General features: G+C 41.8%; 1 protein-coding gene across 1 annotated transcript in view; it reads right to left on the bottom strand.

Moving 5' to 3' along the window:
* Positions 1-2504: 2504 nt before the first annotated feature.
* LOC125426302 (sodium/hydrogen exchanger 10-like) overlaps positions 2505-13565 on the bottom strand; it is a 146446-nt gene continuing 135385 nt past the window's right edge. Inside the window, exons 26-27 of the mRNA XM_048484560.1 lie at positions 12593-12713; positions 2505-2846 (exon numbers count right to left, since the gene is read on the bottom strand). Coding sequence (XP_048340517.1) covers positions 2716-2846; positions 12593-12713 — 252 coding nt within the window. The 3' untranslated portion in view covers positions 2505-2715. The remainder of the gene's footprint in view (positions 2847-12592; positions 12714-13565) is intronic.

Raw genomic sequence — 13565 nt, 5'->3', positions numbered from 1 at the left:
TGTGTGTGTGTGTGTGTGTGTGTGTGTGTGTGTGTGTGTGTGTGTGTGTGGTTGGTGATTTTATGCCCCCCCCCCACATGATGAACTCTGTGCTCGCGTGCCCACAGAAAGGGCTTGTGAGTGCCACCTCTGGCATCCGTGCCATAGGTTCGTCACTGTTGATAAAGATCTTCCCATTCTTCTGCTTCCAGACAAGGAAGAAAGGGACAGAAGAACAAAGGGAACAAATGAGCCAAGTCCATCTGCAGATAGGTTAGCCTGTTTCTGGGCAGAATGGAAAAATATCACAAAATGATTCCTGGATTTTGAATATAAAAATTGTTTGGTTTTGATTGGAATTTAAATCTCTGCCTCACTGTCCGCCTACTGTGCCTGATTCTCATTTGCCACCCCCCCCCCCTCACTATTGCAGGAAATGGAAGAATTGCTGCATAAGAGGGCTAAAAATAAGATTGATTCTGTGTCTTCTATGAAAGGTTTTTAATCCCATATATTTTCTAATAGAGAAGAAGGGTGGCGATAAAAGACCGATCATGGTCAAGAATTTCAATAAGCATCCCCACATTAGGAAGTTTAGGATGCTGTCCTTTACAGATGTGCTCCCCTTTCTGAATAGGGAGAGGAGCTTTGCAGTATTGGATCGCAGAGATAGATACTTCCACATTGCTGTTCATGAGAGATGCAGATGTTACCTTTGTTTTTCCTGTGGTGACCAGCGGTATGAATGTTACCTTTCATTGTTGCTCCCAACTTGAGGGTCTTTACCAAATGTATGGCTGCAGTGGTAGCACACTTTTCTTTACATGACTGCAATATTTTCCCTTAGGTAGACAATTAGTTATTGGTTGGTGAATCAAAACACATTTCTCTTACAATGCAAGACTGGGTTTAGTGATTAATGATTCAAAATCTAAATTGTCTCCAGTTTGACCCATCCAGTTTGACACATTTCATTGGTGCCCTTTTAGACTCCTCTTTAGACTCCACTGGCTAGGCCATTTCTACCCACACCAGGGGCCTTGGCAACTTCTCAGGAAAATTTATAGCATTCACATCCAGAAAGTATTGGGATTGATGGCTTCCGCTAGTGCAGTAGTCCAATATGCTAGGTTGCACATGTGCCTATGCAGAATTGGTTAATTCTGAAATTTAATCCCATCTCAGACCCATAATGGTCAAAACACTCCATACCAACATCAGTTCTTCCTTCATTGGCATGAAGGGAAAATCCCAATAATCTCCATCCAGGAGTTATGTTGGGGTGTTTCACTATACAGATGCCTCATTAGCTGATTGTGGCAAGTATTATGCAGGTTTTCAACCTGGGGGCTTTGGATCCCCGTAGAAGCAAACCTACACATTAAGCTTTTGAAACTACAAGGAATCAAATGCGTCTTTGTCACTTTTGCAACATTCATCTGAGGGAAAGCTATCAATGGGGCATGGACAATATGACTGCCAAATACTACATTACTAAACAAGGTGGTACCAGATCCCTTGTGCATTGCAAAGAGGCAGGCAATATCTGGCATTGGACTATACACAACACAAATGTGTCTGCCATTTATATAGCAGGGTGGGACACCACATTAGCAGACACTCTGAGCAGAGTGCATCATATTCAGCACAAGTGATGTATCAACTTCAAGTACCTTCCCCCCATATTTCAACAATGGGGTTGGCTGGACATAGGCCTCTTCACCTCCCAGAACAAGTGTCCCACATATTGCTCTAGAGCAGGGGTCTGTAACCTGTGGCTCTCCAGATGTTCATGGACTACAATTCCCATCAGTCCCTCCACTAGGGCAGGCATAGGTCAGGGCTCCATAAGCGATGCCTTCCAATTCCACTAGGGCAGAGGTTTCCTATGCCTGTTTCCTTTATTCCCTCTACTAAACAGAGTTGTTGCAAAACTAAAAGGGGACAGGGTTATGGGTAGTCCGGGCACACCTTTCTGGAATAGGTGGGCGTAGTTTGCCAGTGTGTGGGCAATGGTGGAAGGGAACTGAATCCTTTTTCCCATGCAGGAGGACCTCCCTTGCAGGAGATGTCAGCAGTGTGATGCGGCAGCCAAGAAAGCTAATGCGATTCTCAGCTGCTTCAATAGTAGTGTCTAGATCAAGGGATGTAATTGTACCTCTCTATTCTGCATTGGTTAGACCTCACCTGGAATATTGTGTACAGTTCTGGGCACCTCAATTCAAGAAGGATATTGACAAGCTGGAATGGGTCCAGAGGAGGGCAACCAAAATGATAAAAGGTCTGGAATTCATGGGGTGGGAAAGTTCTCGCTGGACTCTCCACGGCCTAGCTTGAGTTGGGATGGGAGGACACTTTCTTCGGGCCTTCTTTGGCCAAGGGAGCTTGAAGAGGGGTGGGGTGAGGAGAAATGTTAAATGCTCAGAAATAACACCCCCTCCAATGCACACATATAGTCAGGATTTCCTCCTTCAGTTGTAAATAATGATCTAAGTAATCTCAGATCCACTGCAACTTAAGTCAGTTTCAATTTTATTGCATCAATTAAAACAACATTAACAGTATTTCAAAACTCTCACCAATTAGGATAGGTTGAATCATCAATTTACATCTAAACTGTTACTTTTTAACCAGCAAATTTGTTCTGAAGAAAAACCTTTAAAACATGTAAAATGTTTAATCTAAAATATTCACCATAAAAATTAACAACAAAATAGAATTTGTTTCACCAGGGAGCTAACACATGTATTTATGCCTTACATCCACATTCCGTGTTCCCTGTCTTGACTGTGGTCCTGGAACGTGGTGTTTGTGTGTCATCACTCTGATGACCTGCTGTGTTTCACTGAGTCCAGATATGCATAATCCTGTATAAGAAAAAATTGCATACTTGAGAAAACCTCTTATGTGTCTGCTGTAAAAACATTTGGTTTAATCAGTGTAAAATACACAAAAATAAATATTTGATAGAATGCAGATTCAAAACAACGATTCTTAAGTAGAAGAGATGGGGCAGTCTGTTTTCATGGAGTAGCACCTCTTATGGTCATTTGCAGGATTGTAGCTCTTTGATGACCCTGAGACCCTCAGTCTGCCCCTGTCTGGATCATATACAGAAAGTCAATGGCTTTACTCCTGTTGCAGCAAAATTGCTCCTTAATCCACAGTCTTCCTTTTTTTCTTCAACTACCTTCCCCCATCACAACTAGAGGAAAGTAAGACGTTGGCTGAGATCCTGAAGTCAGGAGAACAGCTGACTCTGCTAGAGGTCCCTTCCCCATCTAAGGCTTCACTTATTCTGGGGAAGGAGTGGAGAGGTAGAGTGAACTCCAAATGATCATCCATGTTCCATCCAAGTAACATGGTATGGTACATAGAGAGTGTGACTAGCCCAACTGTGACTAGCCCAAGGTCACCCAGCTGGCGTGTGTTGGAGTGTACAGGCTAATCTGAATTCCCCAGATAAGCCTCCACAGCTCAAGTGGCAGAGTGGGGAATCAAACCCAGTTCCTCCAGATTAGAATACACCTGCTCTTAACCACTATGCCACTGCTGCTCCTATTTTTAGGGGAACGTAATCCCCTATTTTTAAAAGTAAACTACAATTATTGTCTAAATTCTGATTTGTGGTCCCTTAGGAGGCAGTTTTGCATATCCTGAGTGGATTTTCTGGAAGATGACCTGATTTTTAATTAATTCAGTCCAGAAGGAAACAGATGGGCTCCTAAGGAATCCAGCTGATAAACAGATCAATTGCACGCTGCAGCAGAACTTTGATGCTGCCTCCATAGCAAGTATGCAGTTTGCTGGAGCTGTGTATTTATGGACCGCAGGCCTTTCTGTCTTAATAAAGGCTCTCTGGCCTCCCCCCAGCAGGCCACCTCCAGGTCACAAAGCAGTGGCATCTGGATGCCTGCTGCTCCCCGGGCTTGCAGAAATCCTCTTGCCTCCCCCCACTCCAACAGGCCACCCCTGGGTTGGTTCCTGGACCCAAAGAGGCCCTCCCATCTGCCCCCACCCCTGGACCATGGAGCAGCAACCCCTACTGGCTCCCCTACCCCAAGCATCCCCATTCTCCCACTCCAAGCTTCACCTTTCCATCCTCACTCACCTCAATACTCACTTTTTGACTCCCCCCAACTCAAGCCACACCTTCCAACCCTTCCACACCCCAAGCCAATCCTTCCAATTCTCCCCTCACCCAAGATTCCCCATTCCACCCTCTCCCACCCCAAGTCTCACCTTGGCACCCTTTCCCACACCGCACCTCAGATTTCCACCCTTCCTTTCCACCCTCCTCACCTTCTCACTCACCCCAAGCCACACTTTTCCAACCTCTCCCACCCCCCAATCACAGACCCAGGACTAGGTAGGTGGGAAGTGTTGTGCTGGGAGAGTGTGTGTAGGGAAATGCCTGTTCCAGTAAAGTCCATTGCAGGGGGAAATGCCTGCTTCTGCACTCTAGCTAGGGCCCCATTGCATTTCCATTGTTTGTGTGGGGGTTTTCTTTGTTTTTAACGGTGGCTTGCCTCAGGCCTCTGAGAGGTGGGGCATCTGGTGAGTCACCAGCTCTGTTTAGCTACCATCCAGCCCTTTGAGCAATCTCTGAGAGGCAGCAGCACATGTTGTAATCTCTGAGAGGCAGTGGAAGGGAGCAGAAGACAGCTGAACAGAGATACAAAGATGAGCTCTGCTTTTGGGGGGTTGTTAAAACTTAACTGGGTGTGTTTTTGAGGGCTTGTGTGTTTGTTTTTGGAGGGTTTGAGAAAGCTTTTGTTTGTATGTGAGGTTTTCTCTGTTGTTAACTGTGTGCTTGTCTCAGGCTTCTAAAAGGTAGGGTTTCTGGTTAGTCACCAGCTCTATTTAACTGCCATCCAGCTTTTTTGATCAGTCTCTGAGGGGCAGCAGTGTGCACCTAGTGGTGTACAGTTTTTATCAGTAAGTACCTATCTTTTGGGAGAGAGTGGAAGGTGAGTTAGAGACGATTGAGGGTAGAGGCTTCAGCCACAAGGTCTCAGACCCTGGAGCTCAATGAACAAGGGCTTGGTTAAACAGGCAAGGCTAACACTCATTTTTGGTGGGGGAGTTTAGTGGGGGACTTTTTGAAAGGGGGACCTATAGATCTGTTTCTGTACTGTTTAAGACTACTATAAATGGATAGTCAGGAAGCTGCTGCAGTCCCCTACAACAGCTGTGCTGTGTTGTTGTTGTTTTTTTGCTGCAGCTGTATCGGCAGCAAATGCAAGTTGGTTGCTCTCTTGGAAAAGAATGTCCATCAGCTTGAAGCATGAGTATCTATTATTCAGCCCTTTAAGAAGAATGAAAATTTCCTGGACAGGGTGAAGCAGACAGTACTGAGTGGGGAACACACTGGGAATCTCACTGAGGAGCACGGCAGTTCTCAAACACAGGAGGTGGGCAATTAAAGGACTGTGGCTTATAGAAGTAGAGGGACCAGGGAGCATTCAGTGAGTTTGAAGCTATACAGTCAATTTGAAGTTCTCTCCCTTGTCTGTAAGAATAAGGAACAGGCACATGAGCAACAGAGTCAGCCTTCAGATAATGTACAATTGGCAGAAGGGTTCAGCCCATGGAACGGCCCCTGCAAAACTGCAGAAGAGATGTGTGGTGGTGGTAGGAAACTTCCTGCTGAGGGGAACAGAAGCAGTGATATGCTGGTCTGCTAAGATGTCTTGAGAGGTGTCCTGTCTTGGGGCAAAAATATGTTATGTCACAGAGAGGCTGACAAGACTTGTCAAGCCCACTGACTGTTACCCCTTCCTTTTGATCCAAGTGAGAACAAGTGAAATTGCAAAACATAGCTTTTGGGAAATCACAAGGGATTTAGAGACTCTGAAGGATCTGGATGCCCAAGTCATCATTTCATCTCTATTCCCAGTTGAAGGACATGCCCAGGGTGGGAAAGAAGAAGAATGGAGGTAAACAACTGGCTTCACAGGTGGTGCCACCCGGAATGTTTTGGTTTGTTGGACCATGATCTGTGGTTTTATGAAGATGGACTACTGGGAAGGGATGGGTTGTACCTCATGATGATAGGTAGGAACAATTTTGCTAGAAAGCTCACAAACCTTATCAGGAGGGCTTTAAACTGAGTTATGTGGGCGAGGGGGGAGAGTATTCAAGTATGAAGAAATTCATCAAGTACAAGAGATAATACTCTGAAGGTTATAGAGAGAACTGAGCAAATAGTCCAGGAACCCAACAGTGGGAAGGAAAAAACCTTAAATATGCAGCCAGAGGGAATGAACCCTGGTCTTAGATGTCTCTACACTAATGCACAGTGTATTGGAAATAAAGAAGACAAGCTTGAACTTTTAACATGGCAAAGCAAATATGATATAATAAGCATCACTGAAACCTGGTGGGATGATTCTCATGATAAGAATGTAATAATTGAGGGGTACAACCTATTTCAGAGAAATAGACCAACTAGGAAAGGAGGAGGAGCATTATACATCAGGAATGATTCCACCTGTGAGCAGGTTCATGTCTTAAATTCTGGAAGCCAGGTTGAGAGCATTTGGGTAAAAATTAACTGGGAGGGAAACAACAGTGATCTTATTGTAAGGGTCTATCACAGACCCGCAAGAGTTGGATGATGCCTTTCTGGAACAGATGACCAAACTTTCAGAAAGGAGAGAAATAGTAGTAATGGGAGATATCAATTGTCCTGAAATGTGTTGGAAGTCAAATTCTGCCAAGATTTTAAAGTCCAATACATTTTTCACTTGTGTGCAGGCAGTTTCATGGTTCAGAAGGTGGAAGAAGCAACCATGGGATTGGCTATTTTAGATTGGCTCCAAACCAATAATGATGAATTGGTTAATGGGGTAGAAGTGGTAGGATCCTTGGATGGGAGTGATTATGTTCTCCTGGAATTTGTTATACAATAGAAAGGGGATGCCAAGCATAGTCAGACACACATTCTAGACTTTAAGAAAGTTGATTTCAGGAAACTACTGGGGGTGATCCTCTGGTTAAGAATATTAAAAGAGAAGGGAATGCATGATGAATTAGATTTTTTTTAAAGTCAGATCTTGAAGGCACAATTTCAAACAGTTCCAATGAGGATGAAAAACAGGATGTATCTAAGGAAACCAGGATGGATGTCTAAAGAACTTTCAACTGAACTAAAATTTAAAAGGGACATGTACAAGAAATGGGGAAATCACCAAAGAGGAATTCAAACAAAATAACCAGGATATGTAGGGAGAAAGTTGGAAAAGCTAAAGTTCAGAATGAGTTCAGGCTTGCCAGAGAGGTTAAAAACAATTTTAAAAGGTTTTTTTAGTTATGTCTGTAGCAAAAGGAAGAAAAAGGTTTTGATAGGTCACTGTGAGGAGAAGATGGCAAAATGCTAACGGGATGGAGAACAGTCAGAACTACTCAACACTTTCTTTGCCTCAGTCTTTTTCCAAAAGGAAAACAGTGCTCAAACAGGGGGAAATGGAACAGAAGATACAGTAAGGGAAATTCAGCACAGAATAAATAAAGAGATAGTACAGGAATATGTGGCAACTTAAATGAATTCAAATCTCCAGGGCCTCTCACCTCTCAGTTTATAGAATTGTTAATCAGGTTAATCAGGCAACACTATCCTGTGCTACTTTCCAGAATGTGGTCTATTGGCCATGCAAGGATTCCACGAGATGATATGATTTCCTCATGAAGGCAACAGGACTTGATAAAGCTAATTAACTTGAATACCTCTTCTCATTTAGTTCTAAGTATAACTGTGAAAGTCTTAACATTGAACTTTAAATTGAAGATATCAAAATTATATTAAACTTTAAATTTAGCATAAGTTTAAACTTACTGTACTATGCATACTTTGAAAGCTGTCATCTGTTCCTGTAAATTCAAAGAATTTTTATTTCTCTAAAGCACAAGAAACCATAAAACATTACATTACAATATTACATCTTTTCTCCATATGTCCTGTTTAACAGGCTTTGAATATTTCAGAGGCTCAATTTAGATGTCAACCAGCTGAAGTTTGACTGTGATGAAATGATTAATTATCAGCTTACAAGTGCTCTCCTTACTTGCCTCATACAGCACACCAAGACTGATGTTTTCAACCAACTCCATTTCCCCATAACATCTCAGTGCATGCATCTTAACTGAGTTTTGTTTCTTTCCCAGTAATGAAGATTCTTAACCAGGATTCAACTTTGTTTAAGAATCGCAATAGAATCGCAATCAATAGGAAGGAAACAAACCTCAATTGGATAAAATTTGTCAATTCAGACTTCACAATAAGTTAAATTTAGCTAAAGATTTCATTGGTGCATTTCTTGGACGTATACTGCATAATGTCTTGACTGGGGAAGGAGTGAAGGAATGCTATTCATGAGCAAGGTACAGTTCATTTATTTCAGTTAAGTGCAGCTGAAATCTTATCCTTGCTACTTTTTTTTCACGATCTATCAAAAATACGCATGCAGTATTATACTTTCCAATACCACCTACTTCACATCACCACACAGAATAACGGTTTTTCAAATGTTCAGCCTACCTCATAAAGTTATATCATTGTTTATTCATTTTGCTAGTAAAATGGTTTGAAAGCCTAGCTGTTGCATACACTTGCACATTACAACCTATACATTCCGTGGCTTCACTGCAACTGTTTTCAAGGATCTTTATAAGAACATAGAACTGGAGACTAGGCATGAAGCTAGAAAATGATTAATTGTGATCTGACCCAAATCATGTTCATGTTCCCGATCTAAAAATAATTGTATTGTCAAAGGCTTTCACAGGCAGATTCAACTGGTTGTGGTGGGTTTTCTGGGCTGTGTGGCCGTGGTCTGGTGGATCTTGTTTCTAACATTTCGCCTGCATCTGTGGCTGGCATCTTCAGAGGGATAGCACAGAGGGAAGTCTGTTACCCACCACAACCAATAAAAATAATTGTTTCTGACAGTTGTCAGCAGTTAGAAATTTCCACTTTCATAGTTACCTAACATCTTGTTGTCTGATTTCATTTTCTTAGGTAGCAAGTAAAGAGAATGACTCTGCAGATATATATATTTGACAAAGTTATCATCCAACCAGAACAGTTAGCTGAACTTCTTGCCAAACAGGATGCCTCCATTTGTTATTTATATATATATATATATTTGTCAATTATTGCACCATCTCACTGGTTTTGGATGCCGTTCTGATTCTACAAAAACCAAAATCTTTTTGGGCAGTATTTTATTCTGTGGCCTGCACTATTTTATTCTGTGGCTGCTTGTTCATTCAATATGGTTGGATGGGGGCAAAACTAGAGACAAAGGGTTAGGTTGTTTTTAATAGTACTCTCCCAAAGTACTATTAAAACATGAGGGCGTCCAATGATGCTGATGGGCAGTAGATTCAGGACAGACAAAAGGAAATACTTCTTTATAAAACTGATCAAATTCGCTGTCAGAGGATGTGAGGTTGGCTATAGGCATACACAACTTTAAAAGTGGATTAGATTAATGGAGGATAGGTCTATCAGAGTGGCTATTAGACATGGGGGTTAAAGGGAGCCTCCACATTCAGAGGCAGCAAACCTCTGAATGTCAGACCAGGAGGCAACATCAGGGGAAGGGCCACCATGCCCTATTTTTGATCCCCAGAGGAACTGTTTGGCAATTGTGTGAGACAGGAACCTGGATTAGATGGACCACTGATCTAATCCTAGTATGTTATTAAAACTGGGCTATCTAGTCATAAACAAAACTGGAGGACATGGGTGAAAAAATCAAATTATACCATCCCACACCCCAAACCTTGCTTCCTTCCACTGATTGAAGTATATTTTCCAGATGACAGAAAATGAGCTGAGTTGTAAGAAAAATGTGGAACTAGAATGCAGCAAAGTGTGATGTATGTTCCTTTAAGTATGATTGTTCCCCTAGCACACCTGATGATCATTAAGCAATCCCATCTCTTTAGTCAAGAACTTCAACTCTTGGTTCAAAGAGCTGGGGTCTCATGCTCACCTATATACTTTGGTATGATCCCTACTAAAGTCCAAATTGCTTGCTATTTAAAGATTCTATTCAATCCCAAACAAAGGTGGGCACCTACTAGAGCTAGGTGCATCTCTTTCCCTTCAGCCTTTCTTCAAGGGCGTTTTTTGAGGACCCCTAAACAAGACTGGGTTTGCTCTCATTGCACCAATACTCCTGAGACGATGCTGCACATTTTATTTGATTGTCCCAAATATGCTAATTTTAAACCTGATTTTCATTGCATTATTCCTCCTCTGTTAAGGCATTCTGCTCCTAACCTTTGGGCTTGTTTTTTGTTAAATAATAGCTCATTTGAGATATTGGAGACGGTTGTAGATTTCTTGGGAAAGGTTCTGGTAAGTTGATCCTCCCCTGTATTTCAGATTTTGCACTGTTTGTTTTTGACTCTGTATTTTTAATGCCGATTAAAGGTTTATTTGATTGATGATAATTAAGCCTGGTGTTTTATCATGAGCTGGTAGATTTTGTTCTCTGTCTATGTTCAGAGACTTCGTGTCTCCAGGTTTCTCTCTTTATTAAACTCAACTGCTGTCCTATGAACATGTCTGAGGATTGCTTGTTTGCTGCGACTAGGAGACATTACATCCAGGAATGGGGTAGTGTGGTGGTGGATTCCATTGCCTGTGTGCTTCTTTTTTGTAAAATAAACAGGTTCCCTCCACTCTTATTTAAGGACACCTTAAATGGATGGAATACCTGCATACAAATTCACAGCTGCCTGTGGCCATGATGCAAGTGTAAATTTTAATTGCCTACACAAAAGGGACACTTTATCCTTCTGCCAGAAATTTGAGAAGAAAAATTGTTCAGGTAAGGGGCGCAATTGAAGATGTGTTTACCACTGAAATGAATGGGAACAATTATCAGACTGATTACCTAATATTAATAGCTCTAATTTTAATTTTCAGGTACCTGAAGCTTCTAATATGTTGCAATAACCAAATTTGTTTTTGGTGTATTTCTTCTGCAGAAAATTTTTAAGATACATGAAAGGGTTTTTCTTGTTATTTTTGTCCCTCATCATCTACCAAGATCTTTTGTCCCTCATCATCTACCAAGATCCCTACACTTTTTACTACCACACCCCTCTTTCTAGAACACCCCCCCCCCCAAGCATACACACACTTTGAACTGCACCCTGATCATGTACCATTGCAGCCTCTCCTCTGAACAATGAAGTGAAGTCTGCTTGGCAGTTAGAGATATCATAAGCAGAATAAAAAAAAGTACTCTCTGAAAACTGCAGAGGAGGGACCAGGGTCATATGGAACCCTTCCCCCTCGTTCCCTCTTGGTCCCCTTCCCTTTCCCCTTCTTTATCCTTCCCTTTTCCTTGACTTTCCTTTTACTTCCCCACATTTTCCTTCACTTGGCTTGATGGCTGGGAAATTTTAAGAATTTAAAAAGTTAAGACCTCATGATGCCAGTTCTTAGTTTAAATTGCAAGGGGAAGAACTGATGAGGGCGAGTTTCCCTTAACATCTCCTGCCCTGTGACTCCTTGCCAACCCCCAGCTCGTGTTCATGTAAATCCAAATGCACTGAAAAATATTTCTAACAAGTCACAATAAAGACAAACTGAATTTGTATTAATACAAGATGTACTTAACTATTCTGGTCTACAGTCTTCAAAATTAGTTTCACTGTTATAACCAGTGTAAACTTTGTTGGCGAGAACTTTTTAAAAATAAATCAGCCACTTTGTGCAATTTATATCATGGAAAGACTGTCCTAAAGTGAGGACCAGTACCAACAAAGTGCATGCCAGGACTCACAAAAGTAAATTAATATGAATACTGACCATAAAGTTGGCGTTATAATGATGTCCTTACAGTTTTTCCCAGTGTGGCCTCATTTGGAATGCTGTGTTCAGTTTTGTTATCCCAACCTTTAAGATAAGGATTCTGATCCTTATAAAGAGATGGATCAATCACTAACTATACTTTTATTGTAGAAAAATGTGGCCTGTTGTAATGTGCCAGGGACTCACAGCTGTTTGGAGTCAGAACAGAACTTTGGTAAATGTTTCTCTTCAGGAGTTGGAACACAATCCTTTCTCCAACCCACGCAAGAAAAGATTTGTGGTCTCTTTTCTATTCTCTTCTCCTTCTCCCTACTTCAGTAACTGTGATTGCTGGAAGCGCTTGATATGTTTAATGATAGTAGGGATAATTTTAAATTGGATTCTATTGATTGTATTGTATTGTTGTTATTGTATTGTTCTCTCCCCTGAGTCCGGTTTGGCGGCCCTAAACCGGTAGAGAGGGATAAAAATCTAAAATAGTTTTAAAAAATGTATTCCGATCATAAAAAGGAATTGACATAATATCAATCAATCAATCAATCAATCAATCAATCAATTCTGATGTTGACAGTTGTGACAGTTGAGTTTTGTAGATCCAGAATAGCTGACAAGGGCAAGTGCAGGAAAACAGACATCAGTTGCTTGGTCCCAATATTTTTTTCTGTGTAATTTTTCCTGTGGCTTACGGTAATTCTAATATTTTTTTCTTGCAGGCTGTTCACTAGAACTTTGTATTTTTGGAAATTTGATGGTAAAGGTTTGAACACTCTATCTTACCATGTCTTGAAGGACCTGCATGAATTTGGCAAATGCTGCTTAATTTTCTGCCATCCTTCCTCCTCATAGGCTCTATGGCCCGTACAACAAATAGCTTTGATGCTGCTGCAGTACCTTGTACCTAGAATATCACCATAGTTATAGTTACACACAATATTTATTCTGCTAGGGCTAATGTAGAGGGCTTCATACCTAGTATTGACCATACCGTAAGGTGACTGTAGGTCCTCATGACTTTCCCAATTTTTACTACCACATACCTCTTTTTAGAAAAAAAATATACCCTACTTTTAACTGCACCCTAATCAGGTACCCTCAGAGGCATAACTACAATGGGGACATCCGGAGACAAATGTCCCAGGCACCCACCATTGGGGGTGCAGAAGAATTTGGGCTCATTTCTTGACAATAATGGGTACCCCCATTATTGATTTAATAATACAATAATAATAGTTTTTTTTAAAAAATGGAATCTATTAATCTTGAATGTTATGGCCAACCGCTGGGAAATGAGGAGCCCTCAGAGGGAGAGCTAGGACAAGAGAGTTCAGTCCAGCCAGAACCCCAACAGGGGGTGAGCTCAGTTCAGTCAGAACTCCAACACAGTGTGACCTCAGCACAGCACCAGCAGGGTGGACTTGAATAACAGGCTAGCCAGGACTCAGAGTCCCAAATACCTGTAGAAGCAGCTTGTTTCACTGACTCTGCACCAGGTGAAGTTTCTCAGGCAGTCACCTCAGCCAGCTGATTGATGCAGACAGTGTTGCAGGAAGGAACTACAGGTTGGATGGGCCCATCAGACTACAACATTGGATAATGGACTCTCAGCTCTGTTTCACTCTTCTCTGCTCCTAGACTTCTCTGAGATTTGGAACTTTATCTTCACTATATTTGGCTCCAAGCAGTTTGCTAGCTGCCTCTGTTGCTCACTGCTGGTCAGGTGGTAGAGACCTGACACCAGATGCCTGGAGCC

The sequence above is a fragment of the Sphaerodactylus townsendi genome, linkage group LG02 (assembly GCF_021028975.2).
Source record: "Sphaerodactylus townsendi isolate TG3544 linkage group LG02, MPM_Stown_v2.3, whole genome shotgun sequence".
Taxonomy (NCBI): domain Eukaryota; kingdom Metazoa; phylum Chordata; class Lepidosauria; order Squamata; family Sphaerodactylidae; genus Sphaerodactylus; species Sphaerodactylus townsendi.
Note: the sequence above shows the minus strand (reverse complement) of the source record. Positions and strands in the feature narration are given on the sequence as shown.